This window comes from Calypte anna, chromosome 13 (assembly GCF_003957555.1).
Source record: "Calypte anna isolate BGI_N300 chromosome 13, bCalAnn1_v1.p, whole genome shotgun sequence".
Classification (NCBI taxonomy): Eukaryota; Metazoa; Chordata; class Aves; order Apodiformes; family Trochilidae; genus Calypte; species Calypte anna.
This window is the reverse complement of record NC_044259.1, coordinates 5902817-5925125: the sequence shown is the minus strand read 5'-3', so window position 1 is coordinate 5925125 and position 22309 is coordinate 5902817. Positions and strand designations below refer to the sequence as shown.

Sequence of the window (22309 nt, the reverse complement as noted above, 5' to 3'; positions counted from 1 at the left end):
CGCGCGCTGATGTGGCGGGCAGCGGGGCCGGAGCTGCGGCTCCTCTCGCGAGATCCGGGGCGGCGCCGCCGCGGAGACGCGTTAGAAGTGCGGAGCGACGGTTGGGGCAGGGGAGTTGAGGTGAGGTGTGGTGAGTGAGGGTCTGGAGTGGAGCGGAACGGGGCTCCCGCTGCTCCTGGGCATTTCTGTCTGTCCCTCTGCCGCTCCTTGTCTGCGGGAGGGTGCTTTGAGGCGGAGGGGCTCCGGGAGGGAAGAATAACTCCTGTCCCGTCAGCTCCTTATGTGCAGTGGTACCTGGGACTCTGCGGCCTTCGGGGCCCTCCCTTGGCGGGGCCGCCCTGCCGGTGCCTTCCTCTGGTACCTCAGGTGGAAACGGCCGCTTTACTGTCCCGCAGGCCCAGAGATGCTGCGTTAAGTGGAATAAGGGGAGTCTTCTCTCTCTCCGCTCCTCCTGCCCCTGAGGGTCGGGCTGAGGGGCCTGCGGAAAGCAGCCCCTCTGCCAGACGCTGCCGGGGGATGAGTAACGTGTCGGCCCGACGCTTCCACAGGGCTGGTTGCTGGTGTCTTTTTTGGTGACTGAACGACCAGGCTGTATTCTGAGGTGGTTGTTTGGGTTTGTTGTTTGTTTTCTTTTTTCGCTTTTCTTTGTAATACTTCTCCATCCAGCAACGTGTGTTGTGGCAGGTGACTGACTGAGGTGATTGTCCGCTTGAGTGTGCAGCGGAGGTAGGGGAAGAAATGGGACTTATAGAGTGGGGCTTTGCCTGAACGTACCTGTATGGCAAGGGAAAGCCTGGCTTTAGGAACAGAAACTGTCTTGGTGATTGTGTTAGTGCTCAGAAAACTGTAGGTACTCATGAATAGATCAGAACATAGGCAGATGTTGAATATGACCCTTGGGAAGTGCAGAAGAGTTATGTATTAGTACAAGACAGCTTGCATGCCTTTTAATATCCTACCCTATTATTTTTATCAAGGAGTTTATTAAGTGGTTGAATAATCAAAGTGTGGAGCGCTTAGATTCTGTCCTAAAACGACTGAAGATAATTAGCCCAAAGTGAGCAACTATTGTAAATGGAGTCTGATTTCTGTTATTTCACCTTTTATTTGCTTACCTGCCACCTATTTAATGTACCTTAAAACAGTATTTTCCGGGTAGTTTACTTAACCTCATCTATTAATGTTTATTTTTAATATATAGCTGTCGGCAATAGTAAATTGCAGGCAATTCCCGACAATAGAGGTTTATGAACAGTCCCCCTGGATTTATCTGATTAACTTGAGCCAACACTGACAACGAAATGTTGAGGATGTCTGTGCTCCCAAACCCACACTCAGTGTTTTCCCTTGTAGTTGGCAAGAAACGGATGAGTAGAAAACCGTTTCTCCCTTCCTACTTATTTCAACGATAGAAGACTAAGATATTTTTAATATTAGCCAGTAATTAATTTATTAAGATGCTAAAGGTACTGTCTGCAAACTGGTGGAGAGCATTAAAATTAAATTGAGGAGGGAGCAAGACAAAATCCCCGAACAAGCCTTTAGGAATTGAGTGCTGGAAGAAGGGGTGACCCTGGGTGTAGCCTGATTACTTGCCCCACAGGCCAATTGCAGAGCTTCTATCCTTTGGCACCGTTGTCTGATCTGACTGTTTCTAAGCTATCTGATGGCTGTCTCAACTGAAATGGGAATAAGATTTGCATTTTAATGGGGTTTAAGCTTGTGATCGGCATGTTCATAAGACAGTCACAGGCTTTAAGCCTCTTTGGAGAAGTACTGCAAAGAAGGACTTCTATAATGGTAGTTTATTCTTAATCAGACTGGATAACTGTTGCTTTTTTGTTTGGTTGTTTTTTGGTTTTTTTTTAAAGGTGAAGTATGAGAATACAGTCAAGAGTTAGATGGACTTCTGAAGGTGTTACTCAAATTTAAATTAGCAAGGTAGGAGCAATCAAATCATTATATTGCCTCAATACTCTTGTTTGATTAGAAAATGGAGCTATGTTTCTATATTTTAAATGGTTTATGAAGTGAAGAAGGATTAATTCTGTTTGATGTAAATGCTTGCCAGGGTGATTGCCTGTATGCTTGTATTGCTCTAGTTTGCTGTGCAGCATATTAAGAAGTACAGTTTGTGTCTTTGTTCTCTTAATAAACTTAACTTAGAGGTATGTAGAATACCTTATCCTGGTTTATTTCAGCCTAAGTGTGCAAAACTGCTTTTTCAATCATTGCAATGGTTAGATATGAAAAACTGAAGTTTAAGAGCTGGCTGGATTAATTGTGTTTGTAGCTATAAAACTTGCATAACCACAGGTGATGTAAGATGTTAAAAACAGAATTTGATAATTTACATCTCGTATCCCTGAAAGGAATTAGCACAATTTAGGCATGATGAACTTCTGCATCTTAAAATTACTTTTTTTCTTTATGGGAAGGGTGGGTAAGGGTAACTCCAATAGGAGATAAACACGCTGAATAAAAGCAAAAAAACCCAAAACAAAACCAACCAAACAAACAAAAAAACAAACCAACCAGCCCACTACATTTATGGCTCTTAAAAATTATCTCTTCTATGATAAGCTGCAAAATTTGCTCTTAGGACCAGCATCTTGGTGACATTCAGAAGGAGAATATATATGTAGCCCAGTAAGAACTGGCAACAACAAAATTGTTCATGAAAAAAACCCCACAATAAGATAATTAAGAATTACTTTGCTTCTGAAATTATGTAAAAATGGAGGCTCAGCTTTGAAAACTGGACTGTAAATTTCTATTTGTATATCACTTACTGCATACATCCTGAGAGAACTCATGTCTTATGTTGTTCAAAAGCCTCAGTTGTTTAATTACTTCTGGCTTTATAAAATTTTTTGCAATGTGTTGATTTCATTGATTTGGGAGCAAGCAGTTGTAAAAGCTTAGCATGTTTGAATTTGTTTTTATTAAAATACTTTGGTTTGGATTTATTTTGTCAAACTTTTGCAAAATTCACTTCTGTTATAATCAAAAGATAGAAATGGATGAATTTGCTGAAATGTGATAGAGCTGGTTATTAACAAATAGTTTATCTCCAATGATTTAAGTTTAAAGTGGAAAACACTCGATTAAGGTCTGTTAAGCACTTAAAATTAATATCCCTGTTCTATTTTTGACTCTTTCCTTTAACTACCTTTATCTGTTTCTATATCCCACTTAATGTTATTAGTAAATTATCCTGCTATTAGAGCTGCCAACATGATTAAGAGTTACTTGTATACACTACTGCTGTTACTAGCGTGGCTTTATTTCTAATAACCCAACAAATATTGTCAGCCATATGCATGAACTTGTTTTTACAAGGTTATTTCCTCATCTTCTATTGAGTGTCTATAGCAAAACAGCTCTACATGAGATTAACTCTGGTTCTAGTGTGCTAGGAAACAGGGCTGGGAACACAGGAGTTCTTTTTCCTCTATGCTGTCACTTAAAGCATAGGACAAGATGGTAGCCAAGTTTATGGAGAAAAAAACAATTTTCACAGCACTGTTTTTTCATGAGCTAATGAAAGAATATATCCACATATCCTGAGTAAGAAAGGAAATAAATAATTTTGTTCAGATTAATTCTGTTAACTTTCTATGCTATATTAATAAATTTATTTGCAATATTGAAGTAACAAAAGGAAGAAAAATGGAGACGGAGACTGTTGTGAGTCTTAGACACCAACTGAAGGAAGCAGAGAACGAGCGCAGAAAGGCGGCACAGTATGGGCTGCATTTATTGGAGTCCCAGAGTGAAGTGCAGAATCAGTTGGATCAAACACGCCGGGAACTGACTGAGAAAACTGAGGTGATGTTTTAAACTTTGAGTGACAAAAGCAGTTAGGAACTTGTTTTACTGTAACTATTTTGTTTTAAATGCCTTTTAGAGTCTAGATCAACTTAAATGAACTTTTTTACTTGAAGTATTTACAGAGAAGGCTTTTTATCTCTGTTCTATGATGTTGAACATAATTTTCTGTAACCAGTGTGGGCTGTGTCAGGGTTTAACACTGCCCTGAGTAACAGATGCTCTTTCTTAATCCCCCTCTCCTCCCTGATAAAGAAAGGAAAGAGACTTATGGGTGGGAAACTAAACTACACAGCTTTAATGAAAGAGTAATGATAGAAAGAAAGAATTACTAAATATATACAAATATACAGGAAAATTGATACTACATTCTTTCCCCCCCGCCCCCTCCCCAATAACTCTCACTCTCACACTCCCACCAATAACTTTCATGTCACCACTGAAGCTGCAGGGCAGCCCTTGGAAAGTCCAGGCTCCTGGAGTCAGGAGCTGGAGGCAGGAACACACAGATTCAGGCTGGCACGGATCAGAACCACAGACAGAGGAATGGATGGAATCTTCCCAGGATGCTGAAGCAAAGAAAGGGAAGCAGGAAGGGGTTTGACCCTTGTGTTCCCTCAGATTTATCCTTAGTATGATGTGTATGGGGTAGAATACTTAGTTTGGTTAATTTTGGCATCTATCTTGTCTGTTCCTCTCCAAAGGAGGGCTGCAGGTGGGACCTTTTTCTCCTTCTGGAGGGTAAGATGTTCCTCAGAACTGAGCAGTGTCCCTGGTTCTGCACACCATTCTCTGGCTGTAACTATAAACATCGAGTATTATCAGTCCCAGAAGCAGACACTGACTGAGAAACTTGCTGTTAATTTCAGCAAGTGCAGCTACTTACAGTAGACTTGGCTAGCTGAAGGCAGAAGTACAAGACAGAAAATTACCTTTATCCTGGCCCAAACTAGGACAGGGTGTCATAGGTAATTATGCATCAAGTGTTCAATACCTTGTAGGATTAATTACTTTTAAGATAAAAAGGATACTAAGTGGTGAAGTGAATCTTTCAGAGCATATGTGTTCTGTGGCTGTGTTCAGCAATTCCTATTTATTATGCTCCCCCTGCAAGCTTTGTGTCACTTCAACCTGTAAAAAGAACATTATCAGCAAGAGTAAAATTGATTTCTTCTGTTGTGGAGTCTTCATATTTTTTAAACACCAAGGGATTCTGAATTTATTACTGTGTGTCTTTACAGCTCAGGAAAGAAATATATTGTTGAAATATAGAGGTATTAGTTCAGTGTTCTAGTAGTTGTGCAAGAAAATTCCAATTGGGAAAAATATCTTCCATTTTTCATAAACTCTGCAACTTTTTTGTTAGTTTTCAGTTAGCTGATGATTCATGTATACAGCATTTCATATTGTCTGTTTCTGGCTGTACTTTCTTTCCTTCTCTTGTGATACAACCAAAATTTAATGGTTTTGTTGTAGTCTCTTTAGTGGTGTGTTTTGCTTTTTAAACATCTGGAGAGTTACAGCACTCTGCTATTTGAATGAACTCTAATCAGTAATCTTTGTAAGTTTCCTATTAGTAAACTGAGTTCAGGAGAGATGGCTGGAAAGCTTGAGGGAAAAGGAAGGATTGTAATTTTCTGTTGACAACCTGAGATGGCACCTGATGGGTTGTGACGCTATGCCTGTAGGTTGTAAACCTATGTTATAGGCTGCAGTGAAGTTTGGAGTTGTACTTGTGTGAACCAGATGAGTTAGTAATTTGCATTCAAGGCTGAGGGAAGGAATTGTGTGGTTCCAGAGAGTAGAACAACAGCTTGTGGGGGTACTGTGGTTATCCAATAGTTTCTTTGGAGTTTTTGAATCTGTTATATTCTATGGAGTCTGAGGGACAAAGTAATAACTGTCAACATTAGTGTAAGTTTTAACAGTAGGCATGAGAGTCTTTCAGAAAAATCTTATGTATGATTCTGTATAAGTCTGTAGGTACATCATGCTAGGTTTTTATTGCTGTTAGATCTGGGCAGCAGTGTACTCCCAGACATTTTCTCTGTACTCTTTCTGCTTCAAGACTTAATTTTTGGCCTTTTTTCTTCTTTAATTGCTGGCTGGATGGAAAAGTAAAATGAAACAGTCCTTGGTAATTAGCAAAACATGTCCTGTTAGGCATAGAGGGAAAGCTGATTAATAAGTCCTTCTTCAGTCTAGAAGGGTTGGTGGGTTTTAAGACAAAACAGTAGATAATTGAGATGTCTTTACCAAATGTTGAACTGAGCTGTTTTTGCAGCTTGATGGACCATAACAGTTTTAAAGGTAATTAGATTCCACAGTGGTGAGGGGACACAGCCTCCTCCTAAATTTCTTTGGTGATGCTTCCAGAGAAGATGACTACACCTTTCATATTGGGTGCAAAGAGGTGTACATGTTCCAGGAAGAAGAGATTATTACACATTCAAATTAAGTCAGAACATTTTGGAGCAGTATGGTTTGGGTGTTTTGTTTATTGTTGAGACTTTTAAGCATGGATATGACAACTCCCTTATTGAGGCATCAGAAAAAGGTTGAATGAGCTGTGTGTGTTAAGCATTTAGTTCTGAGGTTGAATTTAGTGTATTGTTGCCCAGGCATTTCTGAATATTACATCTATGTTTATTATTATGTTATTTCTTTCAGAAATTTGAACAAGATAAATACTCTCTTCAGAGAGAAATTGAACTCAAGAATCGGATGTTGGAAAGCTTGAGTTTTGAATGTGACTCCCTAAAGCAACAACAAAACATGCAACTGGATAAACAGAAAGAACAGCTTGCCAGAGTCTATGGACAAGAAATCAGTGACCTTAAAAACAAGGTTTGGCAACTAATATATAGCTGAAATATTGCTACTGCCATTTAAAATAATAGGTATTTAATTTTAAAATGAATGTTTACTATCAAAATAAATCTGATACATAGTTTTAAGATGTGGGAGTTGGTTTTGCTTTTGGTGAACTGCATAGTGTTATGGTGAATTTTATCATATTTCAAAGCTTATTTTCAAAGTTGATAGTCAATTTGTATTTCTGTCATGTTTTCTGTAATTAGAACAAAGTAAAAATTATTGTGCTTTTTAAGAATTTGTTGTAAATAGTTGTCAACTGTCTTTAAGCTGGAGAATCTGAAAGCTGAACTAGATGAAACCCGACTCTCAGAGAAACAATTAAGACACAAAGTGGATCATCAGAAGGAAATAATTGCTGCCAAATCAGAAGAGCTGCATATGATGTCTGAACGTGTACACGAGACCATGTCTTCAGAAATGCTTAATCTTCAGATAGAACTTGCTGAACTAGAAAGTGTCAAGGTGTGTGACTAGTAGGAATGTAGGCTACTGGGAGGTAAAATGCTGTTACTTTGTGCACTTCATTTTTACGTGCTTTGTGTATGTTGCTTCCTGGTGATTGGCTTATGATTAAGAAAATGTGCAGAAAAAATTAAACAGTGTATTCAAGTAGGCTTGAATACAACTTCTTCACAGTAATAATTTGAATTCAAAGTAATTACTACTAAGAAACATGTTTGATACATAAGGGCCTGCTTTTCTTCCAATAATTTTATTAACTTTTTCTTTCCTATTTGGTTGTTGTGTTTAGGCCAGTGTTGAAGAGAAGCTGAATGAACTGCAGTACAGTAAAGAACAATTAGAGCTTGTGAACAGTAACTTGCGTAATCAACTGGAGCGTCTGCAGGGAGAAAAAGAAGAGAGGGAGAAGGAAATTCTTTCTTACTGTAATTCACTACAGGTATTCTCAATTTTACTCAGCAGTGGTAGGTGATATCTAAATTTCACAAGTTGTCCTAACTTTTTCTGTCAAATTGGAGGAGTTCTGAGGAGGAAGAGGAAAAAAGAGAAGGAAGAAAAAAGATGATGAGTCATTTTGGTGTTCCCTGTTGCTAAATATTCTGACATCCTTTAGTGGCAGGCTGTGTATAGATGTCCTTCGCATTGCAGTATTCTGCCTTGTAACAGGACCTTCTAACAGGTTGCTGATAAAATTTTAATTTTTAGTTCAAGTTATCTGGACAATTTTATACTGGGGAGTAGAGGTTTTGTGACTAAATAGTGCAGCAACATCTCCATCATTAATCCAGTTGATAAACATCCAAATTTTCCTTTAAGGGTTTTAATTATGCTCTTGTCCTTAAGAGGAAGTGTAATGTAAAGCCTTTTAGTAAACCAGAATTGGTTCTCTTGGGGACTAGAACTGTATGCACAGTTAAGTGCTGCAGTAGAAGATAAGCTGTGATAAAATCATAGGAAATGAAGAGGTAATACAATCTGATTAATGTGTGTAGTACATCAGATGCTTAAATGACTAATATCCTCTTTGCTTTAATCTAGAAAGCTCGTGAAGCTAATCAAGAGCTTCAGGTTCAGCTGGATCATGCAGTGCAGCAATCTTTGGACCCCACAAGTAAAGGCAATTCTCTCTTTGCTGAGGTACAGTTATGCCACATGGCTGAGAATATACTGGAGACACAAAATTACTTAATACTCTCAGAGCAATATAGGAAATAATACTCAAGTATCTCTGCCTTATCTGGCTGGTGTGCATTTGTTCCTTGAACACCACTTCAGTGTTCAATATCTAAGAACTGATGTAAGGAAAAATTTTTTTGTGCATGCTGGAGTTGAGGAGTCAGTTAATTTAATGGAATCAATTAAAGGTTGTCAAGAAAGGAGATGGGACTGAGGGTTCATGACCTTTCTGCCACTATTAGCTCTAAAGTTCTGTTCAGCTGGTAAGCCTTTAATACAGAAGATAGGATGGGAACTACTAGATGTTAAATTCTGTCTTTTAAAAACATTAGCTGGGTGTTTTGAGCATATGTGAGGATCTTTGAATAGGAGTCAAATGTTGTTAAAACTAGGAAGTTGTTTGCTGACAGCACCCAGAGAATGGGTTGAATTGGTATGCAGTTAATTTTTTTAACTATTTGTTCTGCTAATGGAAAAAACTGTTGAACAGCAACACTGAAGCATAGAAAATTTTGCATTACTTCTATATCAAAGGAACAAAGTAACTAACCTTGATATCAAAGAAATAAAATAAGTCTGCCTTTCACTGGCTGGGCTTCAACTGCTACAGGACTGTCTACTCATTCTTATCTCAGAGGTAAAGGAAATGTGCACTTTTTCTCAAGTCCCCTTGTTGGCAAGTCAGTGTTTGCAGAACCAATATGAATTGCTGTGTAACATTTTATGAAACCTGTCATCCAAATGACAAGTGTTGTAATTTTCATAGTAATAATTGTTCACAATGTTCTGTAGGTGGAAGACCGTAGGGCAGAAATGGAACGGCAGCTGATCAGTGTGAAAATAAAATATCAGTCACTACAAAAACAGCATGCATTCACTAGAGAACAATTGCAAAGAATGAAGGTATGACCATTACTGTAATACTCCAGGGTTTCCTGGGGGTCTGATTAAGGCAATGATTTAGTACACAGGTTAGGGGATTTCATTATCTTTAGGATACAGTAGTCTGGGCAGAGGGAGGGATGTGGGAGTGTAACAAGTGAGATGTCATTGTCCTATTTAACAGTTATGGTACATCAGCCTTTTACAGTGTTATCTAGGTTATCCTAAAGCTAAGCTGTGCTGTAGGCACTATGCTTATTGTGGCAATAGTTGTTAAAGGGATGAAAATAAAGTACAACTGCCATCAATCTGGCCTTCAGTTTGTCTCAGGTTGCATTTTACTGTCTCATCTAATTCATGTGGTATGTGAATTATTTCTCTTAACTATGGCTGTTAGGAACAAATGTAAAATTAAGGGCAGACTTCTAATGTGTCTGCTAATTGCTCTGGGTTGCTTTCTTATTTCTGTCTATTTTCCTTCTCTCTATTTTTGTGCAAGAATGAATTGTAACTTTTGTAACTGTTTTGTTTAGGCTGCTTCCATAGGATGGGAGTCTGGTTAATACTTTTGAGAACTAGCTAGCAGAAACTGATTTAAAAGATAATGTCAGTGGGGTGCTACAAAACTGTCAACAGTTTCCATGTTAGTCTTAGGATTTCCCAATGCAAGAGTAGATCCCTTTGTTTTGATCAACTCATGCTGTCTGAGAAGAGTGCTTAAACATGAAGAGTGATGACAATAAGGAATACTGAAGTATAGGTTTCTGCTACCTAGTTTTTGTGAAGTAGCTTGAAAAATAAATGAAACAATTCTTCAAGCACACAAACAACTGACGCAGCAACAATAATCTCTTTTACTAAAATATGACCTTGAGATCTGAAGTATTGAGTGGCTGAAATGATTGTGTAGGATCAGTTTCTTGAAAAGCATTCTCCCTGTAATGTGAGTGTAAATCAGTCATACTGACTGAAAGGTTTAAAACACTGCTAATACTGAAAGTTTTCCTCAAAGTGTGAGGTAAGTTGCTATCTCTGTTGTAGTGTTGTTTTGAATTTCTACTTGAACTAATTTTGCCCCATAAATGTCTTACATCTTATCATCATAATATCTATTATCAATATTGGAGATAGGTGGTTAGGACAGCTGTTTTGTTTAAGCTGCTGTCTTAAATCCTTGATAGAATCCTCTGTTTTGTGTTGCACTGTGATGCTGCATGTCAAGCTCAGTCTGAACATCTGATACCAACAGCATTGTTAACTGTTATAGCTGTAGTTGTCAGAATGTCAAATTGCTAAAGATCTTCTTGAACAGTAAGTAGTACTCCCGTGAAGGTTTTACCATGTCTGTATTTCCCACAGCCCAAAGTATCTCTTCCAATTTCTTAATGTTTCTGTTCTTTGTTTTTATGCTTATCAACCACAATTTGCAGTTTGCAGTTTTGACTACTGACAAGTGGTCTTTTTAAGTGAAAGGGTAAAAAGGTAGTTACCTAACTGCTGGTAAAATGTAAGGGTAGTTCTGGTTAGCCATTGGAGGTTAAAATTTTGTCTCACTTATGTCATGTATAAACTGAGTTCATGTTGGTATATTTCTATAGTCTGCATGCAGAATTATAAGTATTCTTTACTTGGTGAAGGAGATTGTGAAGGGTAAATGCTCTTCTACTTTCTCTGTTCTTGTTAGCTAATTTCTGTTGCTCCTGTCCTTGTGATAGCTTCAAGTGTGCTATAGTGCTATCTGATCCATAATGACTGGATGAAAATGCTACATTTCTGTTACCACAAATACCCTGTTAAATCTTTCCTTTATTGGAGTTTCGTATTGCTTCTCCAGTTGTTGAAATAACAGTTCTTTAAAATAGCTTCTACATGAATGTATTAATGTCATCAATATGAACAGCATCAGAAAAATCTGATTTAAATGTAGGACTGTTGTTTACTAAACTTATTTTGTAATGAATGATGGTGTTCCTCTGCTTGAAAGGATGTGTTCCACTGAACTGAGTAGGAGCAACTGAAATGCTTGGATTAATATTATAGAAGGCATTAATATTATTAGTTTTAGTGGTTTTAGTTTTAATCCATTTTTAATGGATTAATATTATTAGTTTTAACTGTGCCTCAGAATCAGAACTGCAAAGAAGGGTTTTCAAACTTGTGGGTCAACTTAGAGGTTTTCCCAAGTGACAAGTTATCAACAGATTCATTTTTAGCTCTGATAAAGAAGACTGGACTAAAGCTAGGCTCTAGCTGACTTGGTGTTCATAGTTTGAGTATGACATGTTGTGTATGTCCTTGACAGCATATTCTAGTATATTCTAGCAACTGTGACAGTTCCTCAGTCAACACAAAAAACCATGGGAAACTTCAGAGCTCTTTAGTTTATTAGGTTTTCAGCTGTCCTAAAGACTTTTAGTGTTAACCTGTGATGTTAATGGTGAATCTTATGTTGTGAAGACTGTGGAGTTTAGGCATCAGGGTTAGAATTATGAAGCCTGAGTAGCCTCACTGTTTAGGTGAAGAGGCCAAGATTTTCAGTCACTTAACTCAGTATTTATTGTAGGGACTATTTTGTTCCTTTTTTTCCAGCTGCAAATGGCTACACTGCTACAGATGAAAGGTTCTCAAGCAGAATTTGAGCAGCTGGAACGTTTACAGTCCATGTTAGAACAAAAGAACGGTGAGATAGAAGATCTTCTTATGAAAGTGAGGCATCTAGAAAAATTTAAGGTATGTGATCTGTATTTATATGGAAAAGTCACAATCAGAGGCGAAAACATGAGGATAAGCATAATTATGAAAACTATTTGAAGTCTGTCCTTTGGTTTGAAAAGGGATCTGAAGGCTACCCAGACTTTTATTTGGCCAAAGCTCTATTTTGCTGCTGGAGAGCACAAGCTTCTGAAATTTAGAGAAGCAGAAAATACTACACCACCCAAGCATGACTGTGGAGTCTGTTCTCTCTTCCAGGGTGTAGAACTTTCATATTTTATATAGTTACATGTCATGTTTAAATTCATTGGTCAGAGCTCACTGAGCTATAACATCTCTGAAGAAGTAACTATTTCACATTTTCACTGTCATAGAATCATAGAATCACAGAATCCTAGGGGTTGGAAGGGACCTCGAAAGATCATCTAGTCCAACCCCCCCTGCCAGAGCAGGGCCACCTAGAGTACCTCGCATAGGAACGTATCCAGACGGGTTTTGAATGTCTCCAGTGAAGGAGACTCCACGACTCCCCTGGGCAGCCTGTTCCAGGGCTCTGTCACCCTTAAAGTAAAAAAATTTTTCCGGATATTCAACTTGAACCTCCTGTGCTCCAATTTACACCCATTACCCCTTGTCCTATCACTGGTCACCACTGAGAAGAACCTAACTCCATCTCCTTGACACTCACCCCTTACACTGTGTCTACGTAGGTTTTATCATTTCTTAGTCGTCCAGCAATCCTGGATATCTCTGATATTTATTACTTTAATGTGCCCTACTTTTGCATTTGAAGTGTGCTCTTTCCTAGAAAAGCTTAAATTGTTTAATAATTCTTGTGAACAAATTGCTTTGGTCCTTTTATGCAACTTGCTAGCATCCAGTCCGTAATTTGTGAGAGCAATGAACACCTATATGTTCTATTGTAATGTTATTATTATTGTAATTGTTACTCATGTTTGTGTGTATAGAATGAAAAACTGTAACCTACCTTACTTACTTACTTATCAGCTTGACTGACTCTTTCTTATCACAGCTTTGAAATTTAAACTTTATTGTATTAGCTTATTTTTTAAGATGATGCTTTCCAGGATAGTGTCCTCTATTCTGACTTTAACCAAAGTAGCATAAAGCTAGGCTTAATCCATTTTATTAAGCAAGTGAGACAGTTTGATTGCTTTACAAGTTTTATCACATGTAAGTTTGATCAGTCTTTATTTTTGTCTATAATAAATAACTAGTTCCAGGAAATTGATTCAAATAATTATCAAAAGTGCCTGTAGTCAGCAACTGACAGAAACCCATGCTATCTCTTGGACAGGCTGAAATCTGGGCAGAGCTGGTTCAGAAAATGACAAACCAAGCCCACCAGAACATCACATTTGTGATTTTCATTATTGATTAACATGGTTTGTATTCCTTGCCTTTTAGGTTCAGCTGCTGAAGTCTAGAAATAAAAGCTTCCCTGTGGTTTAACTAAATACTCTGTAATTTCAAGTAAAGCAGATAACCATTCTGAAATGCTTCTTGAAAAGTAGGAATGGAGAACTTGATTTTGATGTGTTTTTCAATGAATGAGAGAATTGTCAGTTTCTGCTATTTGACATTTGTATCCAATGAGGAAGTACTAAGCGACTGAGCTCTCTTGTGTTTGAATGCCTCTATCGTCTATAGACGTTTATCTATAGTAATTGATGGAGAAAGTGTCCTGAAGACTTAACTAATGTGTTTATGGAAGGTCTCTACTTGAAAACCTGGTATTTTTTCTTTATCAGACTTTATATGAGAATATGGAAGAATCCAAAGCTAGTAGCAGCTCAAAAGCAGGGGAGTCTGAAGATGGTTACTATGCAGACTTACTGCAGATGAAACTTGAGAGCTCCAAGTAAGTACTTAGTGGTCTGAGGCCTAGAAGTTAGTTGTAGTCTGGTTGTCTTCTAGCTCCTTGATTTTATTCTCCTTGGTTTTTTTACTGGTTATAGGTCACTGACTATGCAACTATGCTCACTGTTTCATTTTCTGAAATTTTTATTACTCCTAGATTCAAGGTAGTTATCAACTGAAAAAATAATCTGTAAGGAAACTATGAAGATTCCTAAGTCTATAGGCTATGTATATGAGCCAGATAATAACACTTGAAATGTTTTATTGGATTTTTAGGTTGAGATGTGGCCTTTGGTTGATGAATTTCATATATATTAGAAAAATTATAGTGATTGGCCTCAAGACTGTTTAGTCACAAGAGGAAAATACTGTACTTCCAGCAGGAGGCAGTGGTATGCTGTGGGAATTCCTGGGAAGTCTGTCCCCTCGTTGTTGCTATTATGAGAAACTGGTGATCTGGGTACCCTTAGGAGTGCTGTGGAATGGTGACTCAGTGCTGCTGCTGTGAAAGTGCATGGCCTCTGAAACAGAGGCAAGGGCATGCACTTGAGTATTAATGTAGTGATTTTTTGTTTTGGTTTTGTTTTATTTTTTGTTGGTCACTCTGAGTGCAATACTTCTGTGCATAGCTTGTATTGTCTGTTATAGAAGTAGTTATATTAATTTATACATAAACTAAAAAAAATCCTGATTAAATAGTTATTTGTAGGTTAGGGAAAGTTTCTCAAAGCAGTTAGACATGCGTGTGTGTGTTATTTAGTGCACAGTGTTGGTTTTAACAAGCAGTATGTCTGGCAACTGAACTGACTGCTCTATAAAGTTGAAGTGTTTCATTGTACAAAAAGATGTCCCTTTCATTTCCTACCAGTGTGCAGATATTTTATGTGAAGTCACTGAATGCTCAGTTGGCATCTTACTTGTTGCTTTACTGAAAAAAAAATAACCAAGTGTGACTAATTTTTCTCCCATCCTAGCAAGGAAACAGAGGCCTTGAAAAATGAACTCTCCTTGCAGAGGATGAAAGCTCTGTATGAGAGCCAAAGGGTTCTGGAAGTTGAAAGGAAACTCTTCACAAATGAGAGGCATTTGCAAGCTTGTCAGAGTGAGAACATGAACTTGAGAGTTATGCTGGATGAGCTAAAAATGAAATATGAACCTGAAGGTAAATACTACTGTTCCATGTGGGGAAAAACAAAAAACAAAACCTGGTCTTCTCAACCTTAACAAGTTGAACAACATTGAACAGGAAAGTGCTTGGTTTATTCCAAAGATAAATTCATGTTCAAAGGACTGCTTTAGTTCTTAAATGTTAAGTGGATGACAACAAATTATTAGGAGGTGATTTATATAACAGGAACACTATCTTTCTGAGAAGTATCAGCTTTCTGAATGTAGGCAGCTGACAGCAGCTTTGTAATAAGTGCAAAGCATCTAGAGGAGAAGCAGTTTCAGTAGCTGAAGTTAAAATGGATTAAGTTTGGACAAGAGGCCTACCTGAGAAACAACTGATATGTGGGTTCATGTGTAAACAAATTTGTAGGCTGTGGAGGAAGCTGAATGGGGAACCAGATAAATGAATTTGTTTTGATACTTGTCTGTATCTAGAGGATTTAATTGTAAAATCTTAGTTGTGGAAGCTTGACCTCAAGCCTCCAAAATGGAAATAAAGTAAATGACAATATATAAATATATAGTTCAAACTATCTAATGAAAAGCCTTGGGAGAATGGGTGGAAAAAAACAGATTTCTTTTTTAAGGATCTTCTATTGGAATGCTTACTTGTTGATAACATTGTATGAAATTACATGCAGTAAGGGCTGTAAGGTGACTATTAAATTATTTTTCTCTTTACTTGTGTGAAATGTTCTTCATTAGTTTTGTACTTACGTGTTTGTGAACAAGTTAACTTGAGCTTGACTTCTGTATGAGAAGTAAATGTCTTTTTTTCTTAGAGTTACTTAAGGGCACTAAAAATAAGAAGAGGGAGAAGATTCCAGTGGACAGTACTTGTGAATACTTGGACAGCAAAAATGCTTCAGTAAAGGAAGCTGCTCTCACTCAACTGCCAAGTAAGGAAGAAACAAAGATGACTTCCAAGAGTTTGGATCAAAGTGATGCTTCTCAAAACAAACATGCTCTTGAAGCACCAATAAGTATAGCTCTTCAAGCAGTGAAAAACATGGTTGAACCTGAGAGAGAAAGGAAGAGAGTTAAAACTAAAGTTGAGAATGAAGATGCCTTTACTTCATCCAGTTCAAGTAATTCCTTGACTTCACCTGCCCCCAGGTCAGTGTCAGTTTCTGTCTATGGTCAAGGCAATCAGCACAGACCTGCATCTCTTTTCTTTCGCTGCATGAACTATGCTATCCACTTCTTCATCTATTTCCTCAGCTTTGCATGCAGTGTAATTCCTCAGCTGCGACTGCCTACATTGAACCTCTTAAAACCTTTTAGAAAGATTAAAGTGATGACTAATGAATAAGACTCTTGAAACTGTGTAACAGTCTTTGGAAACATTACTTGAAAATGTTTAAGGTATGCAGATAGAGTTACAGCTCACTCACTTCTCGCTGTTTTTCAGCAATAGAACTGTTTTCTTGGTCCCTTCAAAGCTGCTGCACAACGGTTACAAATCAAAGTAGCAGAGGAAATTCATACATAATTTCAGCCCTCATCATCTTTCCTGTTCAGCTAGAAGCCTGAAAATCACCTAATTAATTTCTAACTGAATAGGGTAAACAGAACTTCATTGTACAATAGAATAGACGATAATGCTGGTTTTGTTGTCAGCTGACTTCTAAAATCTGAATGTGTGGTAACTAGAAACACAACTGATAAACTAAGATCAGTGCTTTTCTGTTGAACCAAGAATTTAAGTGACTTTTTGATTAAGTAATTTAGTGCAGTAATAAGCTCCACTTCTTTTTACCTTGGCAGAAAGAATGTTGACATTTCCAGCTGATGCTGTTGTGTTCCGTTCATACTCATAATCATAGTGAACATACTCAATCTGTGTTTGGGGGGAGGAAAAATAAGTCTGGGGACAATCCAGGTGTTTTGAGCTTGCAACTCTCTAGCATCTCTCTAATGGCTACTAGTAAAATGTGTTTATTGAATCCAGAATGACAACAGTTTCAAAGGCTGAGGAGGAGCTGTGGCAATCTGTATAGTATAGCCAAAATTACTGGCATTCAGAAGTAATTGGACTGATACTTCTACACTCAGATCAATTATTCAAGGTTGCATTGTATGTAATTAATACTTTTCAGATAACGAAAGTGAATTAGTCTGGAAAGAGTGTGGCACAAACAGCAGTTAAAGGGCCTGTGGCAAAATATGCAGGGGTTGTTGCTGAGGAATGAGGATCAGGGAGGTCAGATATGGGTGGTTGAAAGTTGAGAGGAAAGACTGGGTAATCTAGCAATGGTGAGTTGAATGTGTTCTGTACACAAAAAGGAACAGGTGGCATGTAACCTGGATGTGAGAAGTTTATTTCTTTATTTTGGAAAGAGAACCAGTGTATGTCAACAGGGAGCTGTGGGATACAGTTTTTATGATCTGAAGGAGTAGACTTACCAGAGTGAGAGTGAAAAGGGGAAATTATTTCATGGGGTTGATGTTAGAAAACAGAGCAGGTGAAAAAAGTGGAAAAGGTCATAGCCTATAGGGGAGGTTCTTATCTTGTACCTATTGTTGGTTTGAATAAGGAATAAAACAAAAATCAGTCAATTTAAAAAAATTTAAACCATCAACACAAGGAAAAAGCCACAGAATTCCATATGAACTTAGAAGTTGCATTCAAGAATGGTAGGAACCTGCAAAAGACAAATCCAGACAAGGTTCTGCTCTTGTTTCTGATTGTGTTAATGAATTACTAAATTCTCAATAATGAAGGTAAGATAACATTGAGTTTTCTCTTAACCCTGACCTATTATGAACTAGATAATCATAATAAAATCTGACTATTTGAGAGATCTAGTTTCTAAACACTACAAGATTTTTCTCTGCTGCTCTGTGATGGATGTGGCCAGAGTCTGTCTGAATACAAGGAATGTATTTTTATAGAGCAGCTGCTCTATAAAAAGATACTTCTGTATTGAAAGCTTTTCTTCCCTTCTGAAACTGAAATAGCAGATTGCAGTCCTTGCTGCTCAACTTAGTTTGAATTTAGACTTGAAGCTGTGTACTTTAGATGGAGCTAGAAGAAGGGCTTGTGTGCCTAAGAGTGTATTTGCTTTTCAATTCAGTTGGATTACATACTCTGAATCTACCTCATTTGGATTTTGCTTGAACAGGAAATGCCTGTAGTTCTTTGGCTTAGCAGGAGATCTTGACAGAATTACATAAGTTTCATAAGTTTTGGGGTTTTTTAAGTAAAAGTGTTTAACTGTCATCTCATCTTTCTGATCCATCCATTTCCTTGTTTGACACTTCACCCATTAACAGCAGTGTCATTTTGTTGTGTGTGAGCTGGCTTGGTGCAAGGACTGTGGTGGGCTTCATCTTGCTGCTGGAAGAAAAAAAATGGTAAAGAAATGAAGTTTGAAGAAGCTTGAGCTTAAGACCAGTCACAGGCAAAACAGACATGATTTTGGGAAGTTTAATTCATTGCCAGTTATAATGTAACAGCAAAAAAAGGACAACCACTTCCACCCCAGTCCTTCTTCCCAGGCTTGTTGTCACTCCTTAATTCCCAAATTCTACCTCCTTCTCATTGAGTGGGGCAGGTGTGATTCAGGATGGGGAATGTTAGTCGATAACACTTCCTCTGCTGCTCCTTTTTTGTCACAATGGTTGGTAGAAAAGAATTAAAAAAGGGGCTGGCTGAACTCAGAGTCAATGTGATGCTTGGCTCGCAACTTGTAAATCTGTTAACTGAACTCATTCACTTTGTCCCTTCTCCTGTTATATGTAGCAGCCTGTAGATGTATCTGTTACATGCTAGCAAAACATGTATTTTATGAAAAATTTAGTGAAGTAACAGAAGTATGGCTTAACAACTGGTAGATCTAGAATAATAAGTCATGAAACATAGGCAGGCCAACTATAAGAAATAAAAAATAAAGGAGGAAAAGTTTATTTGATTAGATTTTCCATTTTTGCAGTAGAGCTCTATTTGAATCTTCAGGTGTTTCTGGCTACCTCACTGCTGCGATCTAAGATTTTCATAAGTGAAGCAAATCATGGCCATCTATTGCTGATCCAGATTAAAGCTATAACTAATGTCAAAGTGTAGCTTAGTAAAGTGAAATGGCTCATTTATTTCATTTTAACTCAGTGTCAGTCCTCTAAGTTCCTTAAGGTATTTATTAACACAGTCCCAGTTTGACGAAGTTAAGCTTAGTTTGTGCTGACTTGCATAAATGTTTTAGTATGCATTCAAAGCATTTTAGTATGCATTCAAAGCATTAAGATATTTTTTTTATCCATTTAATAAATTATATTTATTGAAACAGTGTGACATGTCTGATGTGAATTTGATTTTCAGACATGTCACACTATACACTAATCAGATTACCTTATCCTGTGAAAGGGAAATTTATTGCAGAAATCTAATCATGGTCCTTTGGAACACACTTTGTCTGCTGAGCTTTTGTTTGGCCTTTGGTTTGAGTTCTTAACTTTGCTCAAATTTTAGAGGGAATCTTGTTGGAAGTTTTGGCCCCTAATGATTTTGGTGGACTTGTGTAGAGATTGTTTTAAGGAAGAAAAGCAGAGGGACAAATGAAGAGAATCTACTATAGGAACAGATGCACAGACACAAGCTCTGCACCCCTAACTGGCAGCTGCTAGAGAAGCAGAAGCTCTACTCCAGGCTGAACACTAACCAAAAGATTATTACTAAAAACATGACTTTCTCCTTCCCGGAGTAACTGGCTCCTATAGCTACATTGGCTTCTTGCAATGATGGCAGATGTGAAATGGAAGGAGCTGCCTACAGACAGAAAAGGGTTAACCATCAGGATTACAGGCTTGGACTTGCTATTAAGCAAGTGGTGAAGCAAACACTGAGCTAGGGTAGATGCACAGCAAAGCATATTCCTCTTTAGTCTATTGACAGTGCTTGGAAGAACTATGCAGATTGCTAGCAATGGGTAAGGAAAAGTTTTTTGTATATTTGTTGGGTGGGGATGGCAATCTAGCTAAATTTCTCATCTTGTTACAGTTCCTTTCGCAGTCTTTGGCTGTTTTCATATCGCAATTCTCTTAGAACTGGGAAAGAGGCTGTTCTTTGGAAAAGGATGGTTGAAAGCAGCTGTAGGTTGTTGTGTATTGCTTGGTGGAGGCTTTCTATCACTAGAAATCCCCAGTGTTACTGGAAGATTGCTTTGAGAGATGCAGTGATGAATCAGCATAGCATTTATGTTGGTATCTAAAGGGATGTTTAATTTTGGACTTCATTTTCCATAATTTGTTTTGCTGTGGAAGTAATTGTGTGTAATAGTTTGTCATTAGAGATGTGATTGTTATTAAGAAATTTTTAAATAAGCCAAGCAGTTCATGGAACTCAGAAGTCTAAATCTTGTTTTTAACTTGTTTCTTTAACAGCAGTGTGACAGTTGTATTCTCATTTCCATTGACAGAAGAATTAAAACTTGTCATTGGACAAGTGATGTAATTTAGAGCTTGAAAATTTTTTTCCAAGAAGTTTTTTCATATGTGCAGGCATTAAGGTAAAGGCAGTAGTACTTCTGCACAAAGTTGGAAAGCAGTATATTGCAAAGTGTAGTCCTCCTTTTGGTGTTATTAAAGCAAAACATTTGAACTCATGGTTGCATTTTGTATCTGAGACTTTTCACTGTGAGTTGTCCTTTTGTGATGTAGACTTCATGTATCTGTGTGGCAGTTGCTATTTTTTTAAGGCTGATCCCAACAAGTTAATACATTCAGTGACCTTTTTTAACAAGTGCTGCAGCAGATCAGAAAGATGAGGTGGAAGGCTACAAGATGAAATGTGAATGGGACTGTAAAAAAAAAAAAGCTTTATTTTTGTTTCATTTCATTCTTTAACATTGCTTGCACTGTCTTCTCCTATGGATGGTCTTGTGTGCCAGTTGGCTTGTTGGTTTTGCTTAAAACCCTTGTATTAACCCAGTTGTTTAATAACTAAATATGTATTTAGAATGGTTGCTTTGCCTATAGGTTAACAGCTGAATCCAGTTTTGAGACTACGGAAAAAGAAGATAAGAAAGAAAATAAAATCACGACTGAGAAGAAAACACAAAAGAAAAAATATACAACTCTGTATGTATCTTCCAAGACAGCTTCTGAAACACAATGTGCCCAGCAATAAAACTTACATTTCTGGAAGGAACCTTAAGAATAAGAAGGAAATATTGTGTGAACTTAGGTCACACATAAATGTAGAGATTCCTAACTTAAATATTGATCTGCCTTGTTTTATCAGGGCTGTGCTGTTTATATCCTAACTTGCCAGAGGTCACCTGCTCAGTTCCCTGGCTTGTCATGAATCTGTCTGTAAACACCACATGTTATTGGTTTGCAGCCCTGGGCTATGCTGAAGTGAAAGATAAGTACTTGCTACAGAAGTCTTACTACATGATAAGACAGGGGTCTACAACTTGACTAAGTTATGAGCTCCTAATTTTTTTTACCCTGGGTTCAGAGTTCTTAACATTTTTCCCCCTAATGTACAATTGTTACCTTTCATATTGACCTTACTGCAAAGATGCATATGAATCTTTTTATTAATTGTCAGGCAGTATTGTTTTGACACTCACTGCTTATATTTGTACTAAAATTAAAACCTTTTTCTTCCTCTATAAAAAGTAGGCAATATTGTATTTGAGAAAATAATTATCTAATGCTGTCAGACTTTTTGACTGGGACGTGAAGTATTTTGTAGAAAGGATTTTTTTTTTTAAAATAAAAACCAAACAAAAATTCTACTCAATAAAATCTAAAATTGCATACCTTGTGTGTTATTGTGATTTTAGGAGACAAATCTTAACTTTCTGGTGACCCTTCAACACAGAATAAGTCTGAGGAAAACATCTAAACTAGTTCTGTTTATTTTTTAAAGGTTTCTATGCAAGTTTAAATTACTTCATTTGGTTTGTTACCCAATCATTTTGGCTTCTTCTAGTAAACAGGTTTGTCACTTTCTAAGGAAAAGATTAAGATGAAAGCTCTTTAGGACTTTTCCTTCAAATCAATTATGAAATAAACACCTTGGTGAGGAATCTTGCTGCCATTGCATTTGACTTCTTGATCTGCTGTAAACTTTGCTGCTTTGCAGTCTGACTCTTAAGGTCCCTCTGTATGTTAACAGATGCACCTTCAGGCTCATGTCAGAAATTACCAGTCAGCATAAAGAGATACTAAAAGTAAACATGCTGTAGACACAATGTCTTACCTGCTGCAGTCCAGCTTTGGTCCAAACACAACTTCATTTGGTAGTTTGCACTATAGTAGTGATGCTGGCTTTCATTTTTCCACCACTGGTAGATAATGTACAAATGGATCT

General features: G+C 37.5%; 1 protein-coding gene across 5 annotated transcripts; it reads left to right on the top strand.

Annotated features, from left to right (window-relative positions):
* SPDL1 (spindle apparatus coiled-coil protein 1) lies at nucleotides 1-21701 on the top strand. Of its 5 annotated transcripts, XM_030459307.1 has the most exons (13): nucleotides 1-120; nucleotides 1872-1941; nucleotides 3656-3831; nucleotides 6502-6678; nucleotides 6976-7170; nucleotides 7460-7609; nucleotides 8209-8307; nucleotides 9139-9249; nucleotides 11818-11958; nucleotides 13713-13822; nucleotides 14796-14983; nucleotides 15774-16107; nucleotides 20965-21701. In XM_030459307.1, the coding sequence occupies exons 3-13, from the start codon at nucleotides 3673-3675 to the stop codon at nucleotides 21113-21115; spliced, it is 1815 nt and encodes a 604-aa protein (XP_030315167.1). In that variant the 5' UTR covers nucleotides 1-120; nucleotides 1872-1941; nucleotides 3656-3672; the 3' UTR covers nucleotides 21116-21701. The 5 variants fall into 5 exon arrangements, with proteins under 5 accessions (XP_030315167.1, XP_030315169.1, XP_030315165.1 ...); XM_030459309.1 differs by lacking the exon at nucleotides 9139-9249; XM_030459305.1 differs by lacking the exon at nucleotides 20965-21701 and having other exon boundaries at nucleotides 15774-16303.
* The last annotated feature ends 608 nt before the right edge of the window (nucleotides 21702-22309 follow it).

Excerpts from the sequence above, each read along its gene's own strand:
- SPDL1 (XM_030459305.1), top strand. The coding sequence starts at position 3,673 with ATGGAGACGGAGACTGTTGTGAGTCTTAGACACCAACTGAAGGAAGCA. Across the intron at positions 7,610-8,208 it reads CTTACTGTAATTCACTACAG|AAAGCTCGTGAAGCTAATCA; the intron begins GTATTCTCAATT and ends GCTTTAATCTAG. Across the intron at positions 11,959-13,712 it reads GGCATCTAGAAAAATTTAAG|ACTTTATATGAGAATATGGA; the intron begins GTATGTGATCTG and ends TTTCTTTATCAG.